This window comes from Entelurus aequoreus, linkage group LG13 (genome assembly GCF_033978785.1).
Source record: "Entelurus aequoreus isolate RoL-2023_Sb linkage group LG13, RoL_Eaeq_v1.1, whole genome shotgun sequence".
In the NCBI taxonomy this organism is placed as follows: domain Eukaryota; kingdom Metazoa; phylum Chordata; class Actinopteri; order Syngnathiformes; family Syngnathidae; genus Entelurus; species Entelurus aequoreus.
This window is the reverse complement of record NC_084743.1, coordinates 4,309,204-4,334,043: the sequence shown is the minus strand read 5'-3', so window position 1 is coordinate 4,334,043 and position 24,840 is coordinate 4,309,204. Positions and strand designations below refer to the sequence as shown.

At 35.6% G+C, this 24,840-nt stretch overlaps 1 protein-coding gene across 1 annotated transcript in view; it reads left to right on the top strand.

The window, feature by feature from the left end:
* The window catches only part of grm5b (glutamate receptor, metabotropic 5b), a 164,455-nt gene that overhangs the window by 63,610 nt on the left and 76,005 nt on the right, over positions 1 to 24,840 (top strand). The window contains exons 5-6 of the mRNA XM_062067265.1: positions 7,816 to 7,890; positions 12,374 to 12,548. Coding sequence (XP_061923249.1) covers positions 7,816 to 7,890; positions 12,374 to 12,548 — 250 coding nt within the window. The remainder of the gene's footprint in view (positions 1 to 7,815; positions 7,891 to 12,373; positions 12,549 to 24,840) is intronic.

The window sequence follows — 24,840 nt, the reverse complement described above, 5'->3', positions numbered from 1 at the left end:
GTCGCTAGTAGTGGCTTTCAGTAGGCCTTTAAAGGGCTTTATAAATAAAGTCGGTATGGTATGGTATGGTATGGTCATAATTTTGCCAAGTAAAATTGCGATTATTATTATTATTAAAACATTGCCAACATTTTCAAGTTCTCTTATAAAATTGTGACTTTTGTCGAGTAAAATTCGTACACATTTTAAGCTTTTCTCGTAAAATTGCGACCGTTGAGTGAAATTCCAACTTATATCATAATATTGCACAACTGTCCAGTTTTTCTTGTACAATTTTGACTTGCGTTGAGTAAAATGACGACTTTTATTATAACACTGCCAAAATTCAAAGATTTTCTTGTGAAGGCTTTTTTATATTTGCATAGTATGTATATATTATTAATGTTGTAAATACACTTCTTTATATATCTAGAAAGGCTGGTGCTAAAGAGGTGGGCATTTTTCGGAGGTCTGAAGAAGGTAAGAAATACAAGAGTGTGTGTGTGTGTGTGTGTGTGTGTGTGTGTGTGTGTGTGCAGGGTAGGAAGGTCTGCGCCATCTGTCCCCCGCTCCCCTCACTGAGAGACTAATTACAGGACTTTATACTTAGCTCAGCCGCACTCGTCATTGGCGTAACGTGCACACACACTCTTCATTTCTGCCCGTGCTGCCTTCATCTCTCCTTTTAGTAGTCCCCCCATTTCGAGCAATTGTCTTCATGGCTGCACCAATCATCCATTGGAAAGCGCATCCGGAAAGTATTCACTTTTTCCACATTTTCTCATGTTACAGCCTTATTCTAAAATGGAGCGAATTCATTGTTGTCTTTAAAAAAAAAAGAGAAATGGGCAAAACTGCCCAAAGATAGGTGTGCCAGGCTTGTGGCATCCTGTTCAGAAAGACTTGAGGCTGTAATTGCTGGCAAAGTTGCATTGATTGATTGATTGAGACTTTTATTAGTAGGTTGCACAGTGAAGTACATATTCCGTACAATTGACCACTAAATGGTAACACCCCAATAAGTTTTTCAACTTGTTTAAGTCACTTAAATTGATTCATGATACAGATATATATTATCATATATACCAGGGGTCACCAACCTTTTTGAAAGCAAGAGCTACTTCTTGGGTAGTGATTAATGCAAAGGGCTACCAGTTTGATACACACTTCAATAAATTGCCAGAAATAGCCAATTTGCTCAATTTACCTTTAACTCTATGTTATTATTAATAATTCATGATATTTACACTTAATTGAACGGTTTAAAAGAGGAGAAAACACGAAAAAAAATGACAATTACATTTTGAAACATAGTTTATCTTCAATTTCGACTCTTTAAAATTCAAAATTCAACCGAAAAAAAGAAGAGAAAAACTTAAAAAAATAATTTATGGAACATCATTAGTAATTTTTCCTGATTAAGATTAATTTTAGAATTTTGATGACATGTTTTAAATAGGTTAAAATCCAATCTGCACTTTGTTAGAATATATAACAAATTGGACCAAGCTATATTTCTAACAAAGACAAATCATTATTTCTTCTAGAATTTCCAGAACAAAAATTTTAAAAGAAATTCAAAAGACTTTGAAATAAGATTTTAATTTGATTCTACAGATTTTCTAGATTTGACAGAATAATTTTTTGGAATTTTGATCATAATAAGTTTGGAGAAATATTTCACAAATATTCTTCGTCGAAAAAACAGAAGCTAAAATGAAGAATTAAATTAAAATGTATTTATTATTCTTTACAATAAAAAAAAATAAAAAAATACTTGAACATTGATTTAAATTGTCAGGAAAGAAGAGGAAGGAATTTAAAAGGTAAAAAGGTATATGTGTTTAAAAATCCTAAAATCATTTTTAAGGTTGTATTTTTTCTCTAAAATTGTCTTTCTGAAAGTTATAAGAAGCAAAGTAAAAAAAATAATGAATTTAAACAAGTGAAGACCAAGTCTTTAAAATATTTTCTTGGATTTTCAAATTCTATTTGAGTTTTGTCTCTCTTAGAATTAAAAATGTCAGACAAAGCGAGACCAGCTTGCTAGTAAATAAATACAATTTAAAAAATAGATGCAGCTCACTGGTAAGTGCTGCTATTTGAGCTATTTTTAGAACAGGCCGGCGGGCTACTCATCTGGTCCTTATGGGCTACCCTCCACACCCCAATCAGGGGTGTGGAGGGGGTGGGGGAGGATATGGACATCAAGTAGTGGACATAGAGAGAGAGAGAGAGAGAGAGATCAGAAGGCATAAGAAAAAGTATCTGCATTTGATTGTTTACATTTGATTATTAGCAATCCGGGGAGGGTGTTAGTTTAGGGTTGTAGCTGCCTGGAGGTGAACTTTTATTGCGGTTTTGAAGGAGGATAGAGATGCCCTTTCTTTTACACCTGTTGGGAGCGCATTCCACATTGATGTGGCATAGAAGGAGAATGAGTTAAGACCTTTGTTAGTTCGGAATCTGGGTTTAACGTGGTTAGTGGAGCACCCCCTGGTGTTGTGGTTATGGCGGTCATTTACGTTAAGGAAGTAGTTTGACATGTACTTCGGTATCAGGGAGGTGTAGCGGATTTTATAGACCAGGCTCAGTGCAAGTTGTTTAACTCTGTCCTCCACCTTGAGCCAGCCCACTTTGGAGAAGTGGGTAGGAGTGAGGTGGGATCTGGGGTGGAGGTCTAGAAGTAACCTGACTAGCTTGTTCTGAGATGTTTGGAGTTTAGATTTGAGGGTTTTGGAGGTGCTAGGGTACCAGGAGGTGCATGCGTAATCGAAAAAGGGTTGAACGAGAGTTCCCGCCAGAATCCTCATGGTGCTTTTGTTGACCAGAGAGGAGATTCTGTAGAGAAATCTCGTTCGTTGGTTGACCTTTTTGATTACCTTGGTTGCCGTTTTATCACCAGGAAAGGTTAGCCTCTAGAATGGAACCTAGGTAGGTGACCTCATCTTTCCTGGTGATAACAATGTCACCTACTTTTATGGTGAAGTCATTGACTTTCTTAAGGTTGATGTGGGACCCAAACAGGATGGATTCTGTTTTACCCAAGTGTATGGATGTTTTACCCAAGTGTATGGATGTTTTACCTAAGTGTATGGATGTTTTACCCAAGTGTATGTATGTTTTACCCAAGTGTATGGATGTTTTACCCAAGTGTATGGATGTTTTACCCAAGTGTATGGATGTTTTACCCAAGTGTATGTATGTTTTACCCAAGTGGATGGATGTTTTACCCAAGTGGATGGATGTTTTACCAAAGTGTATGGATGTTTTACCCAAGTGTATGGATGTTTTACCCAAGTGTATGGATGTTTTACCCAAGTGTATGGATGTTTTACCCAAGTGTATGGATGTTTTACCCAAGTGTATGGATGTTTTACCCAAGTGGATGGATGTTTTACCCAAGTGTATGGATGTTTTACCCAAGTGTATGGATGTTTTACCCAAGTGGATGGATGTTTTACCCAAGTGTATGGATGTTTTACCCAAGTGTATGGATGTTTTACCCAAGTGGATGGATGTTTTACCCAAGTGTATGTATCAACAAAGTATTCAGCAAATGCTGTGAATACTAATGTACATGTCATTGGGGTATTGTGTGGAGAATTTTGAGGACAAAAATGACTTTATTCCATTTTGGAATAAGGCTGTAGCATAAAGTATTGAGCAAAGGCTGTGAATACTTATGTGCATGTCATTTTGATTTATTTAATTTATTTGAATTCAAATTTTTAAAAATAAAACACAAATAAACTTTACACATTGTCCTTATGGGGTATTGTGTGTAGAATTTTGAGGACATAAATGACTTCATTCCATTTTGGAATAAGGCTGTAGCTTAAAGTATTGAGCAAAGGCTGTGAATACTTATGTGCATGTGGTTTTTATTTATTTTATTTATTTAAATAAATAAAAAAAACTTTCACGTCGTCCTTATGGGGTATTGTGTGTAGAATTTTGAGGACAAAAATGACTTTATTCCATTTTGGAATAAGGCTGTAGCATAAAGTATTGAGCAAAGGCTGTGAATACTTATGTAAATGTAATTTCTTCTTTATTTTTTAAATTAGAATTTTTTTTCTTTAACTTTTCACATTGTCATTATGGGGTATTGTGTGTAGAATTTTGAGGGAAGAAAATGACTTTATTCCGTTTTGTAAAAGGCTGTAACAAAGCATTAAGCAAAGGCTGTGAATACTTATGTACAAGTCTTTTTTTTAAATTATTATTATTTTTTTTAATTAAAAAAAACCCCAAAGCAAAGGCTGTGAATACTTATGTGCATGTGATTTTTATTTATTTTATTTATTTAAATAAAAATAAAAGAACCTTTCACATCATCCTTATGGGGTATTGTGTGTAGAATTTTGAGGACAAAAATGACTTTATTCCATTTTGGAATAAGGCTGTAGCATAAAGTATTGAGCAAAGGCTGTGAATACTTATGTAAATGTAATTTCTTCTTTATTTTTTAAATTAGAATTTTTTTTCCTTTAACTTTTCACATTGTCATTATGGGGTATTTTGTGTAGAATTTTGAGGGAAGAAAATGACTTTATTCCGTTTTGTAAAAGGCTGTAACAAAGCATTGAGCAAAGGCTGTGAATACTTATGTACATGTCTTCTTTTTTATTTTTATTTTATTTATTTTTTTATTAAAAAAAACCCCAAAGCAAAGGCTGTGAATACTTATGTGCATGTGATTTTTATTTATTTTATTTATTTAAATAAAAAAACAAAACAAAAAAAAAACCTTTTCACATAGTCATTATGGGGTACTGTGTGTAGAATTTTGAGGACAAAAATGAGTATTCCATTTTGGAATAAATCTGTAACATAAAGTATTGAGCAGAGGCTGTGAGTACTTATGTACATGTCAATTCCTCCTTTTTTTCTTTCTTTTTTAATTGAAAAAAAAATAAAAAATTTTTTTTCACATTGTCATTATGGGATATTTATTGTGTGTAGAATTTAGAGTACAAAAATGAATTTATTCCATTTTGGAATAAGGCTGTCACAAAGTATTGAGCCAAGGCTGTGAATACTTATGTATATGTCATTTTTTGTTATTTTTTTTTTTAATTTGAATTAAAAAAAACAAAAAAAAAACTTTTCACCTTGTCATTATGGGGTGTTGTGTGTAGAATTTTGAGGACCAAAAATGACTTTATTCCATTTTGGAATAAGGCTGTCACAAAGTATTGAGCCAAGGCTATGAATACTTATGTATATGTAATTTTTTTAATTTCTTTTTTTTTATTTGAATAAAAAAAAAAAAAAAAAAAACTTCTCACCTTGTCATTATGGGGTGTTGTGTGTACAATTTTGAGGACCAAAAATGACTTTATTCCATTTTGGAATAAGGCTGTCACAAAGTATTGAGCCAAGGCTGTGAATACTTATGTATATGTCATTTAAAAAAAAAATTTTTTTTTAATTTGAATTTAAAAAAAAAAAATTAAAAAAAATTCACATTGTCATTATGGGGTGTTGTGTGTACAATTTTGAGGACCAAAAATGACTTTATTCCATTTTGGAATAAAGCTGTCACAAAGTATTGAGCCAAGGCTGTGAATACTTATGTATATGTAATTTTTTTAATTTCTTTTTTTTTATTTGAATAAAAAAAAAAAAAAAAAAAAAACTTCTCACCTTGTCATTATGGGGTGTTGTGTGTACAATTTTGAGGACCAAAAATGACTTTATTCCATTTTGGAATAAGGCTGTCATAAAGTATTGAGCCAAGGCTGTGAATACTTATGTATATGTCATTTTTTTAATTTCTTTTTTTTAATTTGAATAAAAAAAAATAAAAATAAAAACTTCTCACCTTGTCATTATGGGGTGTTGTGTGTACAATTTTGAGGACCAAAAATGACTTTATTCCATTTTGGAATAAGGCTGTCACAAAGTATTGAGCCAAGGCTGTGAATACTTATGTATATGTCATTTTTAAAAAAAATTTTTTTTAATTTGAATTAAAAAAAAAAAAATTAAAAAAAATTCACATTGTCATTATGGGGTGTTGTGTGTAGAATTCTGAGTACAAAAATGAATTTATTCCATTTTGGATCAAAGCTGTCACAAAGTATTGAGCCAAGGCTGTGAATACTTATGTATATGTAATTTTTTAAATTTCTTTTTTTTTATTTGAATAAAAATAAAAAAATAAAAAAACTTCTCACCTTGTCATTATGGGGTGTTGTGTGTACAATTTTGAGGACCAAAAATGACTTTATTCCATTTTGGAATAAGGCTGTAGCATAAAGTATTGAGCCAAGGCTGTGAATACTTATGTATATGTCATTTTTTTAATTTCTTTTTTTTTTATTTGAATAAAAAAAAACAAAAAAAAAACTTTTCACCTTGTCATTATGGGGTATTGTGTGTACAATTTTGAGGACCAAAAATGACTTTATTCCATTTTGGAATAAAGCTGTCACAAAGTATTGAGCCAAGGCTGTGAATACTTATGTATATGTCATTTTTTTAATTTATTTTTTTATTTGAATTTAAAAAAAAATAAAAAAATAAATTCACATTGTTATTATGGGGTGTTGTGTGTACGATTTTGAGGACCAAAAATGACTTTATTCCATTTTGGAATAAGGCTGTCACAAAGTATTGAGCCAAGGCTGTGAATACTTATGTATATGTCATTTTTTTAATTTTTTTTTTTTAAATTTGAATAAAAAATAAAAATAAAAATAAACTTTTCACCTTGTCATTATGGGGTGTTGTGTGTACAATTTTGAGGACCAAAAATGACTTTATTCCATTTTGGAATAAAGCTGTCACAAAGTATTGAGCCAAGGCTGTGAATACTTATGTATATGTCATTTTTTTAATTTCTTTTTTTTTTATTTGAATAAAAAAAAACAAAAAAATAACTTTTCACCTTGTCATTATGGGGTGTTGTGTGTACAATTTTGAGGACCAAAAATGACTTTATTCCATTTTGGAATAAGGCTGTCACAAAGTATTGAGCCAAGGCTGTGAATACTTATGTATATGTCATTTTTTTAATTTTTTTTTTAAATTTGAATTAAAAAAAATAAAAAATTCACATTGCCATTATGGGGTGTTGTGTGTACAATTTTGAGGATCAAAAATGACTTTATTCCATTTTGGAATAAGGCTGTCACAAAGTAGTGAGCCAAGGCTGTGAATACTTATGTATATGTCATTTTTTTAATTTATTTTTTTTATTTGAAAAAATAAAAAAATAAATTCACCTTGTCATTATGGGGTGTTGTGTGTACAATTTTGAGGACCAAAAATGACTTTATTCCATTTTGGAATAGAGCTGTCACAAAGTATTGAGCCAAGGCTGTGAATACTTATGTATATGTCATTTTTTTAATTTCTTTTTTTTAATTTGAAAAAAAAAAAAAAAAAAAAAAACTTTTCACATTGTCATTATGGGATATTTATTGTGTGTAGAATTTTGAGTACGAAAATTAATTTTTTCCATTTTGGAATAAGGCTGTCACAAAGTATTGAACCAAGGCTGTGAATACTTATGTATATGTAATTTTTAAAATTTTTTGACAATAAAGTCCTATCCTATCCTAATGTCGAGATGAAAGGAAAACGGGAATCATTTTATGCAGGGAAATCCTGCATGAAGCGTGTACAACGTGTCATTTGCATAAATTCCAGGTCACCCACTTTCTCTGGCAACAAAAATGGGTGCCGTAGTGGGGAGACGATCTCCCTGACACAAATGTGGGATTAGTCAATCGGGCTCGGGCGGGCGAGTCAATGAACGTCGTGGATGTCTGTGCCACGCCTCTCTGGGAGTGGCTCCTTTTCAATCTTCTCCTGTCTTTCCAGGCAACTACGGCGAAAGCGGGATGGAGGCGTTCAAGGACATGGCGGCCAAAGAGGGCATCTGCATCGCTCACTCTGGTAGGAGATCGACGCCAAATCTTCAACCTTTATATAAACGACATTTGTAAAGTTACACAGGAGTAGGGTTGTACATTATACCGGTGCTAGCATAGTACCGCGATACTAAGGAATCATATATCAGTACTACACGGCCTCTTTTTTTGCTTCTTTTACGAGCAGAGGAGCATGTTCGGCAGCGCACGCACACAGAGTACTAACAAGCAGACAGTGTGTGGACAGAAAAGGGAGAACGGACGCATTTTGGCTTGAAAACCAAAGATAAAGGTGAAGTTATAACACTGAAACACCCTCAGGAAGCCACTTCTAAATCACTAATCCTCCTTCCTATACCATTATCACTGGAGGACGAGGAATAGCTAAAGATGCTTCACTACACACCGTAGGAGGATACAATAGCTCACCGCCGTCACAATGTAAACAAACGCCACGGGTGGATCTACACCTGACATCCACTGTAATGATACCAAGTACAAGAGCGTATCTAGTCGATACTGCTATGATTACATCGATACTTTTTATCGTTACAAAATATTTTTTCCTTTTTTTAAAAATGTATATTATGTTTATAAAGTCCATAAATACGTCCCCGGACACATGAGGACTTTGAATATGATCCTGTAACTACTTGGTATCGGATCGATACCTACATTTGTGGTATCATCCAAAACTAATGTAAAGTATCAAAGAAGAGAAGAATGAGTGATTATTACATTTGAACAGAAGTGTAGATAGAACATGTTCAAACAGAAAATAACAGTAAATGAACAAGTGGATTAATAATCAATTTTTACAGTTTGTCCCTCATAATGTGTACAGAATAATAGGTGTATAAATGACACAATATGTTACTGCAGACTAATTAGGAGTCTTTGTTTGTTTACTTACTACTAAAAGACAAGTTGTCTAGTACGTTCACTATTTTATTTAAGGACTAAATTGCAATAATAATAATAACTATAATAATAACTGGGATTTATATAGCACTTTTCTAAGTACCCAAAGTCGCTTTACATGTTAAAAACCCATCATTCATTCACACCTGGTGGTGGTAAGCTACTTTCGTAGCCACAGCTGCCCTGGGGTAGACTGACGGAAGCGTATAATAAACATATGTTTCCGATTTTTGGTTAAAATAAATAAAATAATGACATTTTTTGTGTTTCCCCTTTATTTAGAAAAGTATCAAAGTATCGAAAATTGTCAAAACACATTTTGGTACCGGTACTGGTACCAAAATGTTGGTATCGGGGCAATCCTACAAAGGACTTAAAGTTATTTTTATTTGCAGATGATACAAGTGTGTTTTGTTCAGGAGAGAACACAAACGCTAGCACAAATAATAACAGAACAAATGAAAAAGATGGTTTGACAAAAACAGACGATCTTTGAATCTCAGTAAAACTAAAATATTGATATTTGGTAACAGTAGGAGGGAAAGTCAAACACAAATACAAATAGACGGAGTTTAAATAATATTATTGTATTGGTCGATACTAGGGATGTCCGATAATGGCTTTTTGCCGATATTCCGATATTGTCCAACTCTTTAATTACCGATACCGATATCAACCGATATATGCAGTCGTGGAATTAACACATTATTATGCCTAATTTGGACAACCAGGTATGGTGAAGATAAGGTACTTTTTAAAAAAATTAGTAAAATAAGATGAATAAATTAAAAACATTTTCTTGAATAAAAAAGAAAGTACAACAATATAAAAACAGTTACATAGAAACTAGTAATGAATGAAAATGAGTAAAGTTAACTGTTAAAGGTTAGTACTATTAGTGGAGCAGCAGCACGCACAATCATGTGTGCTTACGGACTGTATCCCTTGCAGACTGTATTGATATATATTGATATATAATGTAGGAAGCAGAATATTAATAACAGAAAGAAACAACCCTTTTGTGTGAATGATGTGAAAAAAAATTTTTCTTAGTGGAATATTGGATGTGAAGTAATGGGAACCAATAATTCCTAATAACATTGATTTTGATTCAATATTATGTAGGAACCAGAATATTGATAACAGAAAGAAATGGGGGGAGGGAGGTTTTTTGGGTTGGTGCACTAATTGTAAGTGTATCTTGTGTTTTTTATGTTGATTTAATAAAAACAAAAAAAACAAAAAAACGATACAGATAATAAAAAAAACCGATACCGATAATTTCCGATATTACATTTTAACGCATTATTTGGTGGAAGATTTTGCAAATTTGGTAAATAAATAACTAGGGATGCCGATAAATGCGTTAAAATGTAATATCGGAAATTATCGGTATCGGTTTTTTTATTATCTGTATCGTTTTTGTTTTTAAAAATTTTTTTTTTTTTATAAAATCAACATAAAAAAACACAAGATACACTTACAATTAGTGCACCAACCCAAAAAACCTCCCTCCCCCCATTTCTTTCTGTTATCAATATTCTGGTTCCTACATAATATTGAATCAAAATCAATGTTATTATGAGTTATTGGTTCCCATTACTTCACATCCAATATTCCACTAAGAAAACATTTTTTGGTGGAAGATTTTGCAAATTTGGTAAATAAATAACTAGGGATGCCGATAAATGCGTTAAAATGTAATATCGGAAATTATCGGTATCGTTTTTTTTATTATCTGTATCGTTTTTTTAATTTTAATTTTAATTTTTTATTTTTTATTAAATCAACATAAAAAAACACAAGATACACTTACAATTAGTGCACCAACCCAAAAAACCTCCCTCCCCCCATTTCTTTCTGTTATCAATATTCTGGTTCCTACATAATATTGAATCAAAATCAATGTTATTATGAATTATTGGTTCCCATTACTTCACATCCAATATTCCAATAAGAAAAAAAATTTTGGTGGAAGATTTTGCAAATTTGGTAAATAAATAACTAGGGATGTCCGATAATATCGGCCGATAAATGCGTTAAAATGTAATATCGGAAATTATCGGTATCGGTTATTTTTTTTATCTGTATCGTTTTTTTTTGGTTTTTTTTAAATTAAATCAATATAAAAAACACAAGATACACTTACAATTAGTGCACCAACCCAAAAAAAACCCCTCCCCCCATTTCTTTCTGTTATCAATATTGTGGTTCCTACATTATATATCAATATATATCAATACAGTCTGCAAGGGATACAGTCCGTAAGCACACATAATGGTGCGTGCTGCTGCTCCACTAATAGTACTAACCTTTAACAGTTAATTTTACTCATTTTCATTCATTACTAGTTTCTATGCAACTGTTTTTATATTGTTTTACTTTCTTTTTTATTCAAGAAAATGTTTTTAATTTAGTTATCTTATTTTATTATTTTTTTTAAAAAGTACCTCATCTTCACCATGGATGGTTGTCCAAATTAGGCATAATGATGTGTTAATTCCACGACTGCATATATCGGTTGATATCGGTATCGGTAATTAAAGAGTTGGACAATATCGGAATATCGGATATCGGCAAGAAGCCATTATCGGACATCCCTATAAATAACCCCAAAATGTATATTTTGTTGTTTTCTTACTGTACCGAAAATGAACCGAACTGTGACCTCTAAACCGAAATTTTAGTGTACCGTTACACCCCTAGTAGTACGTGACTATTGTTGCGTTTGACCAGATGTTCCTCCAAGTGGAATGTAAAACGCTGGTCAGTCCCAAGTTCCTTAGATGACATATAAACTGAACTCAAATGTACCACCAAGCACAGGATAGGTATTTTGTAATTTATTGTCAAATATTTGACAATAGAGACCAGCCTCGAACAACACATACGAATGCGTAGCCCAAGTTGATCTGACAACATCCCGGAATGCACTCTCCTCTTCAATATCTCCCCTCACGGCCGCACAGATGCCCATTGTGTCCGTTATCTCAAGTCGGCCCGAGAAGGGAAGCAGGGAGGACTCCTCTTCTCTGCCTCCTACTTCAAGGCCGTCCACAGTGCAAGCACTTTGTCATGAGACGATCAAAACAATGAAAAGAGTACAAGATGGAACATTAGCTATTTAAAATATGACTATACAAATATAGAAAGAAGTAACTCTTAATTATGGATAAATGTGATACATGCATCCGTCACTATCGAGATATATTGATATGGTTTTATCCCCCAGCACTGTTACGCACACAGAAATGGTGATTTTTGGGCACCTCACGATTTGATTCCATCAATAATTGATGCATCCTGGTTTATTATATCATAATATATGCATCATATTTAATTATTTAACACTACAGTATGCATAAAAGGCTCCTCCTTGTTGCTGGAAAAAAACAAAAACAAGCCTCAAAACATTTCTGCGAAAGCTTCTTATGAATTGAGACATTTTGGGCAACAACAACCAGAAGAAGAAATCCTGGAGGCGCTGATGAAAGTTGCATAAATGATGGATTGTGAGCTTGAAGACTTTTCCTGGTTCTGAAGTTCATGGACCAGCCAAAGAAACTGACTGTGCTTGTTTGACGCAGGCAAAATCTGGAGCAATGCCGGGGAGCAGAGCTTCGACCGCCTGGTGGAGAGGCTGCGGGCCCACCTGCCCAAGGCCAGGGTGGTGGCCTGCTTCTGCGAGGGCATGACCGTCCGCAACATCCTCATGGCCATGAGGCGCCAGGGACTGGTGGGAGAGTTCCTTCTCATCGGCAGGTCAGGAAGTTCCATCATGTCTTCTAATACTCCTTTATCAGACGATAACCCATCAAGTTGGTGGCATGAGTCGTTGGAGAGGGAGAGGATCTAGACCGGTGGTTCTTAACCTTGTTGGAGGTACCGAACCCCAGCAGTTTCCTATGCGCATTCACCCAACCCTTCTTTAGTGAAAAATATAATGGTTTTTTTTTTAAATTCAAGACAAAGTTACATGTTTTTGGTAACACTTTAGTATGGGGAACATATTCTAAGTAACAAAGACTTAATTTAGAGTTTTTTGGACACTAGGGGAACATATTCTAAGTAACAAAGACTTAATTTAGATTTTTTTGGACACTAGGGGAACATATTCTAAGTAACAAAGACTTAATTTAGAGTTTTTTGGACACTAGGGGAACATATTCTAAGTAACAAAGACTTAATTTAGAGTTTTTTGGACACTAGGGGAACATATTCTAAGTAACAAAGACTTCATTTAGAGTTTTTTGGACACTAGGGGAACATATTCTAAGTAACAAAGACTTCATTTAGAGTTTTTTGGACACTAGGGGAACATATTCTAAGTAACAAATAATTAATTTAGAGTTTTTTGGACACTAGGGGAACATATTCTAAGTAACAAAGACTTAATTTAGAGTTTTTTGGACACTAGGGGAACATATTCTAAGTAACAAAGACTTCATTTAGAGTTTTTTGGACACTAGGGGAACATATTCTAAGTAACAAACTTAATTTAGAGTTTTCTGGACACTAGGGGAACATATTCTAAGTAATAAAGACTTAATTTAGAGTTTTTTGGACACTAGGGGAACATATTCTAAGTAACAAAGACTTAATTTAGAGTTTTTTGGACACTAGGGGAACATATTCTAAGTAACAAAGACTTAATTTAGAGTTTTTTGGACACTAGGGGAACATATTCTAAGTAACAGACTTAATTTAGAGTTTTTTGGACACTAGGGGAACATATTCTAAGTAACAAAGACATAATTTAGAGTTTTTTGGACACTAGGGGAACATATTCTAAGTAACAAAGACTTAATTTAGAGTTTTTTGGACACTAGGGGAACATATTCTAAGTAACAGACTTAATTTAGAGTTTTTTGGACACTAGGGGAACATATTCTAAGTAACAAAGACTTAATTTAGAGTTTTTTGGACACTAGGGGAACATATTCTAAGTAACAAAGACTTAATTTAGAGTTATTTGGTTAGGGTTAGAGAGTTAGGGTCAGGGTTAGAGGGTTAGGGTTATAATAAGTCCATGCCAAATAAGGCATTAATAAGTATTTAAAAATGACTAGTTAAGAGCCAATATGTTACTAATTTGCATGTTAATAAGCAACTAATTAATGGTGAATATGTTCCCCATACTAAAGTGTTACCATGTTGTATTACTGGTGCACAAAATGAAGCGTGCATGAACATCACCTTGTTCAAACAACACAACCAACACAGTGCATAAACTCACAACAAATGACACACCTGCAAATCAGTCTGCTGTTGCCGTATCCGTAATACGCCGATAGGGAGAAGTTTTTATTTACACGATGAGTCGACTCACCGAAACCCCTAGGGCTCGATGGAACCCAGGTTAAGAACCACTGATCTAGACCATGACAGATGGAGCGGCCATGTCTCAATCAGTCTTGGGAATTATTATCAACACTTTGCAAAGCTGGTATTTATTAGAAGTCTACAAATAACATGGATATTTTCAGGAAATCACTCCAAAGCTGGATTGGAGAACTGTAAAGTAAAGATCTCTTGAGTCATGTCTGTCATGTGTGAGTGCAATGTGGCCGCTTTTCTTTGCACGTCAGCAACATCCCTCCATTTCCACTTCTGATAAGTACTTGTGATAACTACTGTGTGCAGTAGAAGCCAGGAGATAACGTCAGTAATGAGCTACAGCTTATACACGGTAGTCTGCTTACCATTTCTGTGTGCTGTCGCTTAGACAATTGCCAAAGTTCATACTATTCAGCTATATATGAGAGGGAGAGAGAGAGAGAGAGAAAGAGCGAGAGAGAGAGAGACTCTCAGACTAGAACTGAGCAATCTAAGTCTAGATCTGACCAATCTAAGTCATGCTCTTAGACTTAGATTGGTCAGATCTCGTCTAAGACTAGAGACTCTAAGACTAGATCTGAACAATCTAAGTCTTGATCTGACCAATCTAAGTCATGCTCTTAGACTTAGATTGGTCAGATCTCGTCTAAGACTAGAGACTCTAAGACTAGATCTGAGCAATCTAAGTCTAGATCTGACCAATCTAAGTCATCTTCCTAGACTTAGATTGGTCAGATCTCGTCTAAGACTAGAGACTCTAAGACGAGATTTGACCAATCTAAGTCATGCTCTTAGACTTAGATTGGTCAGATCTCGTCTAAGACTAGAGACTCTAAGACTAGATCTGAGCAATCTAAGTCTAGATCTGACCAATCTAAGTCATCTTCCTAGACTTAGATTGGTCAGATCTCGTCTAAGACTAGAGACTCTAAGACGAGATTTGACCAATCTAAGTCATGCTCTTAGACTTAGATTGGTCAGATCTCGTCTAAGACTAGATCTGACCAATCGAAGTCATGCTCTTAGACTTAGATTGGTCGGACCTGGTCTAAGACTAGATCTGACCAATCTAAGTCATGCTCTTAGACTTAGATTGGTCAGATCTGGTCTAAGACTAGATCTGACCATTCTAAGTCATGCTCTTAGACTTAGATTGGTCAGATCTCATCTAAGACTAGATCTGACCAATCTAAGTCATGCTCTTATACTTAGATTGGTCAGATCTCATCTAAGACTAGATCTGACCAATCTAAGTCATGCTCTTAGACTTAGATTGGTCAGATCTTGTCTAAGACTAGAGACTCTAAGACGAGATCTGACCAATCTAAGTCATGCTCTTAAACTTAGATTGGTCTGATCTCGTCTAAGACGAGATCTGACCAATCGAATTCATGCTCTTAGACTTAGATTGGTCAGATCTCGTCTAAGACTAGATCTGACCAATCGAATTCATGCTCTTAGACTTAGATTGGTCAGATCTGGTCTAAGACTAGATCTGACCAATCTAAGTCATGCTCTTAGACTTAGATTGGTCAGATCTCATCTAAGACTAGATCTGACCAATCTAAGTCATGCTCTTAGACTTAGATTGGTCAGATCTTGTCTAAGACTAGAGACTCTAAGACGAGATCTGACCAGGTCATATCTTGTCTAAGACTAGAGACTCTAAGACGAGATCTGACCAATGTAAGTCACGCTCTTAGACTTAGATTGGTCAGATCTGGTCTAAGACTAGATCTGACCAATCTAAGTCATGCTCTTAGACTTAGATTGGTCAGATCTCGTCTAAGACTAGATCTGAACAATCTAAGTCATGCTCTTAGACTTAGATTGGTCAGATCTTGTCTAAGACTAGAGACTCTAAGACGAGATCTGACCAGGTCATATCTTGTCTAAGAATAGAGACTCTAAGATGAGATCTGACCAATCTAAGTCACACTCTTAAACTTAGATTGGTCAGATCTGGTCTAAGACTAGATCTGACCAATCTAAGTCATGCTCTTAGACTTAGATTGGTCAGATCTTGTCTAAGACTAGAGACTCTAAGACGAGATCTGACCAATCTAAGTCACGCTCTTAGACTTATATTGGTCAGATCTGGTCTAAGACTAGATCTGACCAATCGAAGTCATGCTCTTAGACTTCGATTGGTCAGATCTCGTCTAAGACTAGAGACTCTAAGTCTAGATCTGACCAATCTAAGTCATGCTCTTAGACTTAGATTGGTCAGATCTCATCTAAGACTAGATCTGACCAATCTAAGTCATGCTCTTATACTTAGATTGGTCAGATCTTGTCTAAGACTAGATCCGACCAATCGAAGTCATGCTCTTAGACTTAGATTGGTCGGACCTGTCTAAGACTAGATCTGACCAATCTAAGTCATGCTCTTAGACTTAGATTGGTCAGATCTCATCCAAGACTAGATCTGACCAATCTAAGTCATGCTCTTAGACTTAGATTGGTCAGATCTTGTCTAAGACTAGAGACTCTAAGACGAGATCTGACCAGGTCAGATCTTGTCTAAGACTAGAGACTCTAAGACGAGATCTGACCAATGTAAGTCACATTCTTAGACTTAGATTGGTCAGATCTGGTCTAAGACTAGATCTGACCAATCTAAGTCATGCTCTTATACTTAGATTGGTCAGATCTGGTCTAAGACTAGATCTGACGAATCGAAGTCATGCTTTTAGACTTAGATTGGTCAGATTTTGTCTAAGACTAGATCTGACCAATCGAAGTCTATGAGCATGAACTGACGAGGCCAATTGGATGAGAGGCGAAACGTTTTCTAAGACAGTCCAGTCTCTTATATTAGCATGCTAACGTTAGCATGCTAATGGTTTATGGTAACTTATTAGCTAAGTTTGTATGTTTACTCCTACAAATAGTGCATCATATCATGTGAGTAGCATTTAAATGTTGTAATTCTGTCCTACTCTTTCCGCAGAGGTCTACGCTGTCTAACTAAAACATCGTAGCGGCGTCCTTTTTGTTGTCCTCGCCACCACGATGCTCATTCTTGTCATCACGCTCACCCCTGTCATCCTCACCACCATCATCATGGTCTCACCGCGCAGAGCGAGGTAAAGCTCATAGCTTGAGAGAATGCAGCAAACAGATCCGCATGGCACTAAATGTTGGCTCCATGGTTCACGCAACTGGTATTTCAGACAAGTGGGAGGGGTGCAAGGCACGCGGTCACGCTCAGACTGGAACGGTGCAGCTTCAGGTTGAAGCATTGGTAAACCATGGTGAGTAGCACCATAAACCAGGCCTCCAGAGCCTCTATCCGGGCACCCAAAGTCGGGACCCAGGGTGGACCACTCTTCTGTGCATCAGTTGGTGACGTCTCTGCGCTGCTGACCTGTCTCCGCTCAAGATGATCTACTGCTGGCCCCACTATGGACTGGACTCTCACTATTATGTTAGATCCACTATGGACTGGACTCTCACTATTATGTTAGATCCACTATGGACTAGACTCTCTCACTATTATGTTAGATCCACTATGGACTGGACTCTCACTATTATGTTAGATCCACTATGGACTAGACTCTCTCACTATTATGCTAGATCCACTATGGACTGGACTCTCACTATTATGTTAGATCCACTATGGACTGGACTTTCACAATATTATGCTAGATCCACTATGGACTGGACTCACACTATTATGTTAGATCCACTATGGACTAGACTCTCTCACTATTATGCTAGATCCACTATGGACTGGACTCTCACTATTATGTTAGATCCACTATGGACTGGACTTTCACAATATTATGTTAGATCCATTATGGACTGGACTCTCACTATTATGTTAGATACATTATGGACTGGACTCTCACTATTATGCTAGATCCACTAAGGACTGGACTTTCACTATTCTGTTAGATCCACTATGGACTGGACTCTCACTATTATGTTAGATCCACTATGGACTGGACTCTCACACTATTATGTTAGATCCACTATGGACTGGACTCTCACATTATTATGTTAGATCCACTATGGACTGGACTCTCACAATATTATGCTAGATCCACTATGGACTGGACTCTCACAATATTATGCTAGATCCACTATGGACTAACCACTAATGGTTTCACCGTCAAACTGGGAGTCCTGGTTTAGTCGCCTCATTTGGGGTTTGGCCCAGTGCTCGTCATCCAGCCACCATCTGCTGCTGCTGCTGATTCTGTGCCAGAAGGTCGGGACAATTCCCCCGTTTCCAACCACTGGGAAATGGTAATTCTTATTTACATATGCCTACTGCGTTTGTGGACAGTCTGCTTTGATTAGTTCACTAAAACCTCAAAAAATGGAGGTGGTCATGGCTGGATGCGCCGCTTACCGCGAGGTCTGGAGAAGCAAATCCTGATTACCCTTGTCCTGTTGGGCAGACACGGGGATAATTACATTACCACACAGATAATGATACAGATGATTATTCACTTACTGATCTGATTACTGCAAATGTTTAACAGTTTTTGCATCAACGCTCCACTAATCAAGGCCTCGGAAGTCACCATTAGGATGAAACGTGTTTTCACACACGGTTATATTTCTAAAAAGACACGTATGAAAACATTCATACAGTAGATGAAGACCATAGCAATGACTCTTGGGGGATCCTCCTGGTCCCGGCAACAACGTTCCCTCGAAGGTGCGTCCTCTGCGTACGGCAAATCTATGCCACGCACAAAATCAAATTAAAATTAAAGCTGCAAGCAGCGTTGGTCGGGTCCGCATTTTGGCAGGTGCTAGTCCTAGGTGTCCCAATACTTTTGTCCAGTGGTAGTCCTGAGTGAGACCTACATAGAGGTTTTTGTTTCGTGTCTCTACGATATTTGTACTGGGAGTTAGAGGAAGTTGTGTCTGTGTCTTTTTCCTAGGTGTCGCGGCACAGTGGTTGTTTTCTTTGAAGGCTCGTAAAATCAAAACGGGAGCACGTATCAAAAATCCGTACTGAACGTTTAATCAGAAGGGTTCAATCTCTCTCCTGTAGCAGTTTGAAGCCGAAACGACAAACGCGCTCAGAGGAGATAACGTTTGATGTTTGGTGACCGGTTGTAACAAAAATGTTGTTTTGAAGGAGGAATAGCAAACTTCCTGTTGATTTTTGCTGAAGGATGTCAATCTATGAAATGTAGGTCTAGGCGAGACCTACATAGAGGTATTTGTTTCATGTCTCTAAGACGTTCCTACCGAAAGTTGGAAGCAGTTTTGTCTGAGTTTTCCTCTGAGGAGCAGAAATGAGTTTTTTTTAGTACAATTTTGTCTTGAAGGGGAAATTGCCAACTTCCTGTTGGTTTTTGCCAGAGGATGTAAAATTATGAAATGTAGGTCTAAGTCTGACCTACATAGAGGTTTTTGTTTCATGTCTCTACGACCTTCCTAGTGGGAGTTACAGCCAGTTTATTTTTGTATTTTCCTAGGGGGGCGCTAGAGCGCAATTTTGATTTTTGGGGTTTGGTTTTTTTATTTTATTGAAATTTTCGCAGGTCCTGATGTGTGTGTCAAATTTGGTCTCTAAGACGTTCCTACCGGAAGTTACAAGCAGTTTTGTCTGAGTTTTCCTCTGAGGAGCAGTTTTTTTCTCTGTTTTTTTCAAAAATTATTTAGAGCACAATTTTGAGTTTTGGGGTTCGTTTTTTTTTTTTTAGATCACAATTTCCACCAGTCCCGATGTGTGTGAGAAGTTTGGTGAGTTTTGAAGTATTTTAAGGGGGTCAAATTAGAGGTCAAAGAGGCAAAAATGAGTTTTTTTAGTACAATTTTGTCTTGAAGGGGAAATTGCCAACTTCCTGTTGGTTTTTGCCAGAGGATGTAAAATTATGAAATGTAGGTCTAAGTCTGTCCTACATAGAGGTTTTTGTTTCATGTCTCTACGACCTTCCTAGTGGGAGTTACAGCCAGTTTATTTTTGTATTTTCCTAGGGGGCGCTAGAGCGCAATTTTGATTTTTGGGGTTTGGTTTTTTTATTTTATTGAAATTTTCGCAGGTCCTGATGTGTGTGTCAAATTTGGTCTCTAAGACGTTCCTACCGGAAGTTACAAGCAGTTTTGTCAGAGTTTTCCTCCGAGGAGCAGTTTTTTTCTCTGTTTTTAAAAAAAAATTATTTAGAGCACAATTTTGAGTTTTGGGGTTCGTTTTTTTTTTTAGATCGCAATTTCCACCAGTCCCGATGTGTGTGAGAATTTTGGTGAGTTTTGAAGTATTTTAAGGGGGTCAAATTAGAGGTCAAAGACGTAAAAAGCAGTGTTTTTAGTACATTTTTGTCTAAAATGGGAAATTGCCAACTTCCTGTTGGTTTTCGCCCGAGAATGTGTCATTATGAAGAATGTGTCATTATGAGTTGTAGGTCTAAAGCAGACCTACATAGAGGTTCTTGTTTCATGTCTCTACGACCTTCCTAGTGGGAGTTACAGGCAGTTTTGTTTTTTTCTAGGGGGCGCTAGAGCGCAATTTTGATTTTTTTGGGGTTTGGTTGTTTTATTTTATTGAAATTTTCGCAGGTCCTGATGTGTGTGTCAAATTTGGTGAGTTTTGGAGCATGTTAAGTGGGTCAAATTAGCGTTCTTTGTGGGGTCGGTAAAATAATAATAATAATAATAAAACCTTACAATAACAATAGGTTCCTTGATGTGGTCCTGATGGCTTCATCTGGCCAGGATGTTCAGCTCTCACTGGATCGGTTCGCAGCCGAGTGTGAACGTCACCATGGAGTTATTGAGTCTGTTTAGCTGATTGGAGAGCTAGTTTTCACAGCTAGTGGTGTTCCATGACGATGACTTCTGTTTTGTTTGATCGGCCGTTTTACTGCCGTGTTACAGACACCGTTTGGAAGCAATTAAGGTATGTAAATAAACATTTACAGAATATTTCTATGTAAATAACTCATTTAACAACATATATATCTGCCGCTTATAGTCCGGGGCGGCTAATATATGGAAAAACATTATTTTTCTTGTAAAATTTAGTGGGTGCGGCTTATATACCGGTGCGCTTTGTAGTATGGAAAATACGGTAATCTTCCACTAAATGGGAGAAAAAACATGTTATTTTGTAGACTAACAGATACTACATTGCTTCATTTGGAAACAATTAAGGCATGTAAATGAACATTCTGTGTAAATAACTCATTTCACAATGTATATATCTGCGATTTATAGTCCGGTTTTATAACAAATCTTGTGTAATTCAGTGGGTGTGGCTTACATACATCTATGGTCTGGAAAATATGGTGAATAATCACTTTCTGTGTTCAGTTTTGTAGAAAGACCGGCACGGCAGCGCTGGAGTCAGATTGTCTCCACTAAACATAGCACATGTCTGCTTCCCTCCTGTCTGCTGTTTCCATGGAAATACGGCCGTCCATATTCAAAGAGCGGGGTGATACGTGGCACGTCTTTCTGTGAATGTTTGCGAGCGTGGGCGCATCACAATACACGCCGTGCGACTGTTAGTACGAATGTAGCGTGCGCTGCGGTTTTACGGCTACTTCAGTCCTATTGCCTTAAAATACACCCGGCACTTTAGGAAGAGCGACTGACTCCTAAATGTATATATTGTTGGAGGGATGTTGCTGTAAATCTAATCCTCTTTCCTCCTTATTCCTGCTCTCTTCCCATATCACCTGACTTATTGTCATTTTAAACGTCTTATCGCTTGCTCTCTCCGTATGTTCTCTCTCCTTGTGAACGTTTGGCGCGTTTACTTGACAAAACATGGCGATTCAGAACTCCACCCCTATTTTATTTTTTGGCCGACAGTTATGATGTTTGTCGCTTTTTGATGATGTGTGGTTCGGATGAACTAGGGATGTCCGATAATGGCTTTTTGCCGATATTCCGATATTGTCCAACTCTTTAATTACCGATACCGATATCAACCGATATATGCAGTCGTGGAATTAACACATTATTATGCCTAACTTGGACAACCAGGTATGGTGAAGATAAGGTACTTTTTTTTAAAAAAAATAGTAAAATAAGATAAATAAATTAAAAACATTTTCTTGAATAAAAAAGAAAGTACAACAATATAAAAACAGTTACATAGAAACTAGTAATGAATGAAAATGAGTAAAATTAACTGTCAAAGGTTAGTACTATTAGTGGAGCAGCAGCACGCACAATCATGTGTGCTTACGGACTGTATCCCTTGCAGACTGTATTGATATATATTGATATATAATGTAGGAAGCAGAATATTAATAACAGAAAGAAACAACCCTTTTGTCTGAATGAGGAGGGAGGTTTTTTGGGTTGGTGCACTAATTGTAAGTGTATCTTGTGTTTTTTATGTTGATTTAATTAAAAAATTTAAAAAAACAAAAAACGATACCGATAATAAAAAAAACGATACCGATAATTTCCGATATTACATTTTAACGCATCCTTATATAGTACCGTTTTTGATTCATTAGTACCGCGATACTATACTAGTACCGGTATACCCATAATTAAAACCAGGAGGGAGGTTTTTTGGGTTGGTGCATTAATTGTAAGTGTATCTTGTTTTTTTATGTTGATTTAATAAAAAAAAATAAAAAAATAACGATACCGATAATAAAAAAACCGATACCGATAATTTCCGATATTACATTTTAACGCATCCCTATATAGTACCGTTTTTGATTCATTAGTACCGCGATACTATACTAGTACCGGTATACCCATAATTAAAACCAGGAGGGAGGTTTTTTGGGTTGGTGCATTAATTGTAAGTGTATCTTGTGTTTTTTATGTTGATTTAATTAAAAAAAATATTTAAAAAAATAAAATAAAAATAACGATACCGATAATAAAAAAACCGATACCGATAATTTCCGATATTACATTTTAACGCATCCCTATATAGTACCGTTTTTGATTCATTAGTACCGCGATACTATACTAGTACCGGTATACCCATAATTAAAACCAGGAGGGAGGTTTTTTGGGTTGGTGCATTAATTGTAAGTGTATCTTGTGTTTTTTATGTTGATTTAACTAAAAAAAATATTTAAAAAAATAAAATAAAAATAACGATACCGATAATAAAAAAAACGATACCGATAATTTCCGATATTACATTTTAACGCATCCCTATATAGTACCGTTTTTGATTCATTAGTACCGCGATACTATACTAGTACCGGTATACCCATAATTAAAACCAGGAGGGAGGTTTTTTGGGTTGGTGCATTAATTGTAAGTGTATCTTGTGTTTTTTATGTTGATTTAATTAAAAAAAATATTTAAAAAAATAAAATAAAAATAACGATACCGATAATAAAAAAACCGATACCGATAATTTCCGATATTACATTTTAACGCATCCCTATATAGTACCGTTTTTGATTCATTAGTACCGCGATACTATACTAGTACCGGTATACCCATAATTAAAACCAGGAGGGAGGTTTTTTGGGTTGGTGCATTAATTGTAAGTGTATCTTGTGTTTTTTATGTTGATTTAACTAAAAAAAATATTTAAAAAAATAAAATAAAAATAACGATACCGATAATAAAAAAAACGATACCGATAATTTCCGATATTACATTTTAACGCATCCCTATATAGTACCGTTTTTGATTCATTAGTACCGCGATACTATACTAGTACCGGTATACCCATAATTAAAACCAGGAGGGAGGTTTTTTGGGTTGGTGCATTAATTGTAAGTGTATCTTGTGTTTTTTATGTTGATTTAATTAAAAAAAATATTTAAAAAAATAAAATAAAAATAACGATACCGATAATAAAAAAACCGATACCGATAATTTCCGATATTACATTTTAACGCATCCCTATATAGTACCGTTTTTGATTCATTAGTACCGCGATACTATACTAGTACCGGTATACCCATAATTAAAACCAGGAGGGAGGTTTTTTGGGTTGGTGCATTAATTGTAAGTGTATCTTGTGTTTTTTATGTTGATTTAATTAAAAAAAAACAAAAAAAAACGATACCGATAATAAAAAAAACGATACCGATAATTTCCGATATTACATTTTAACGCATCCCTATATAGTACCGTTTTTGATTCATTAGTACCGCGATACTATACTACCATAATTAAAACCATCAAACAGATCAAATACAAATTAACATAAAAACCTTAATTTCTTCAGAAAAATGTTTCATCTGCATTTCAGTCGCTTTTATCGCAATTTCTGTGATATTTTTGCATTTAACGGTAGTTTACGTTTTTATCGCCCAATTCCGTGATTCCTTCTGTGAGTCGGTTAACACAGAAGTGGTAGGCCCTGGTGTGGTTCTGATCCAGTACACTGTTTTGGAACACACTGGAAGATCGTCCCACACCAGCTCCCGACGATCGTGACACACCTAACTAAACGGTTCAGGTGTTTTAATAACCCGTCGAGTCCCCCGGTACATACTCCGTGGAACCCGCAGCCATCGGTTAGTTTTGCTCGTCTCAATTTAATTTACTTTTGATTCAAAACAAGCTACGTCGCGAGTAATTACAAGGATCATAAATTCATTGAAATGGAGTTTAACACTCGTCTATAAGAGGAGGCCTATAATGACACTCCTGGGAACACGTGACGGCTTTCTTTTTCATTTGTTTATTCATCGTACGGATAGTGTGTGTGTGAGTGTGTGTGTGTGTTTGTATTTCTAGCCTTCTTGAGACATGAAGAAGGAGAAGTATCTTCCATATGAGGAGGTGTAAACAAGTGATGACATAAATC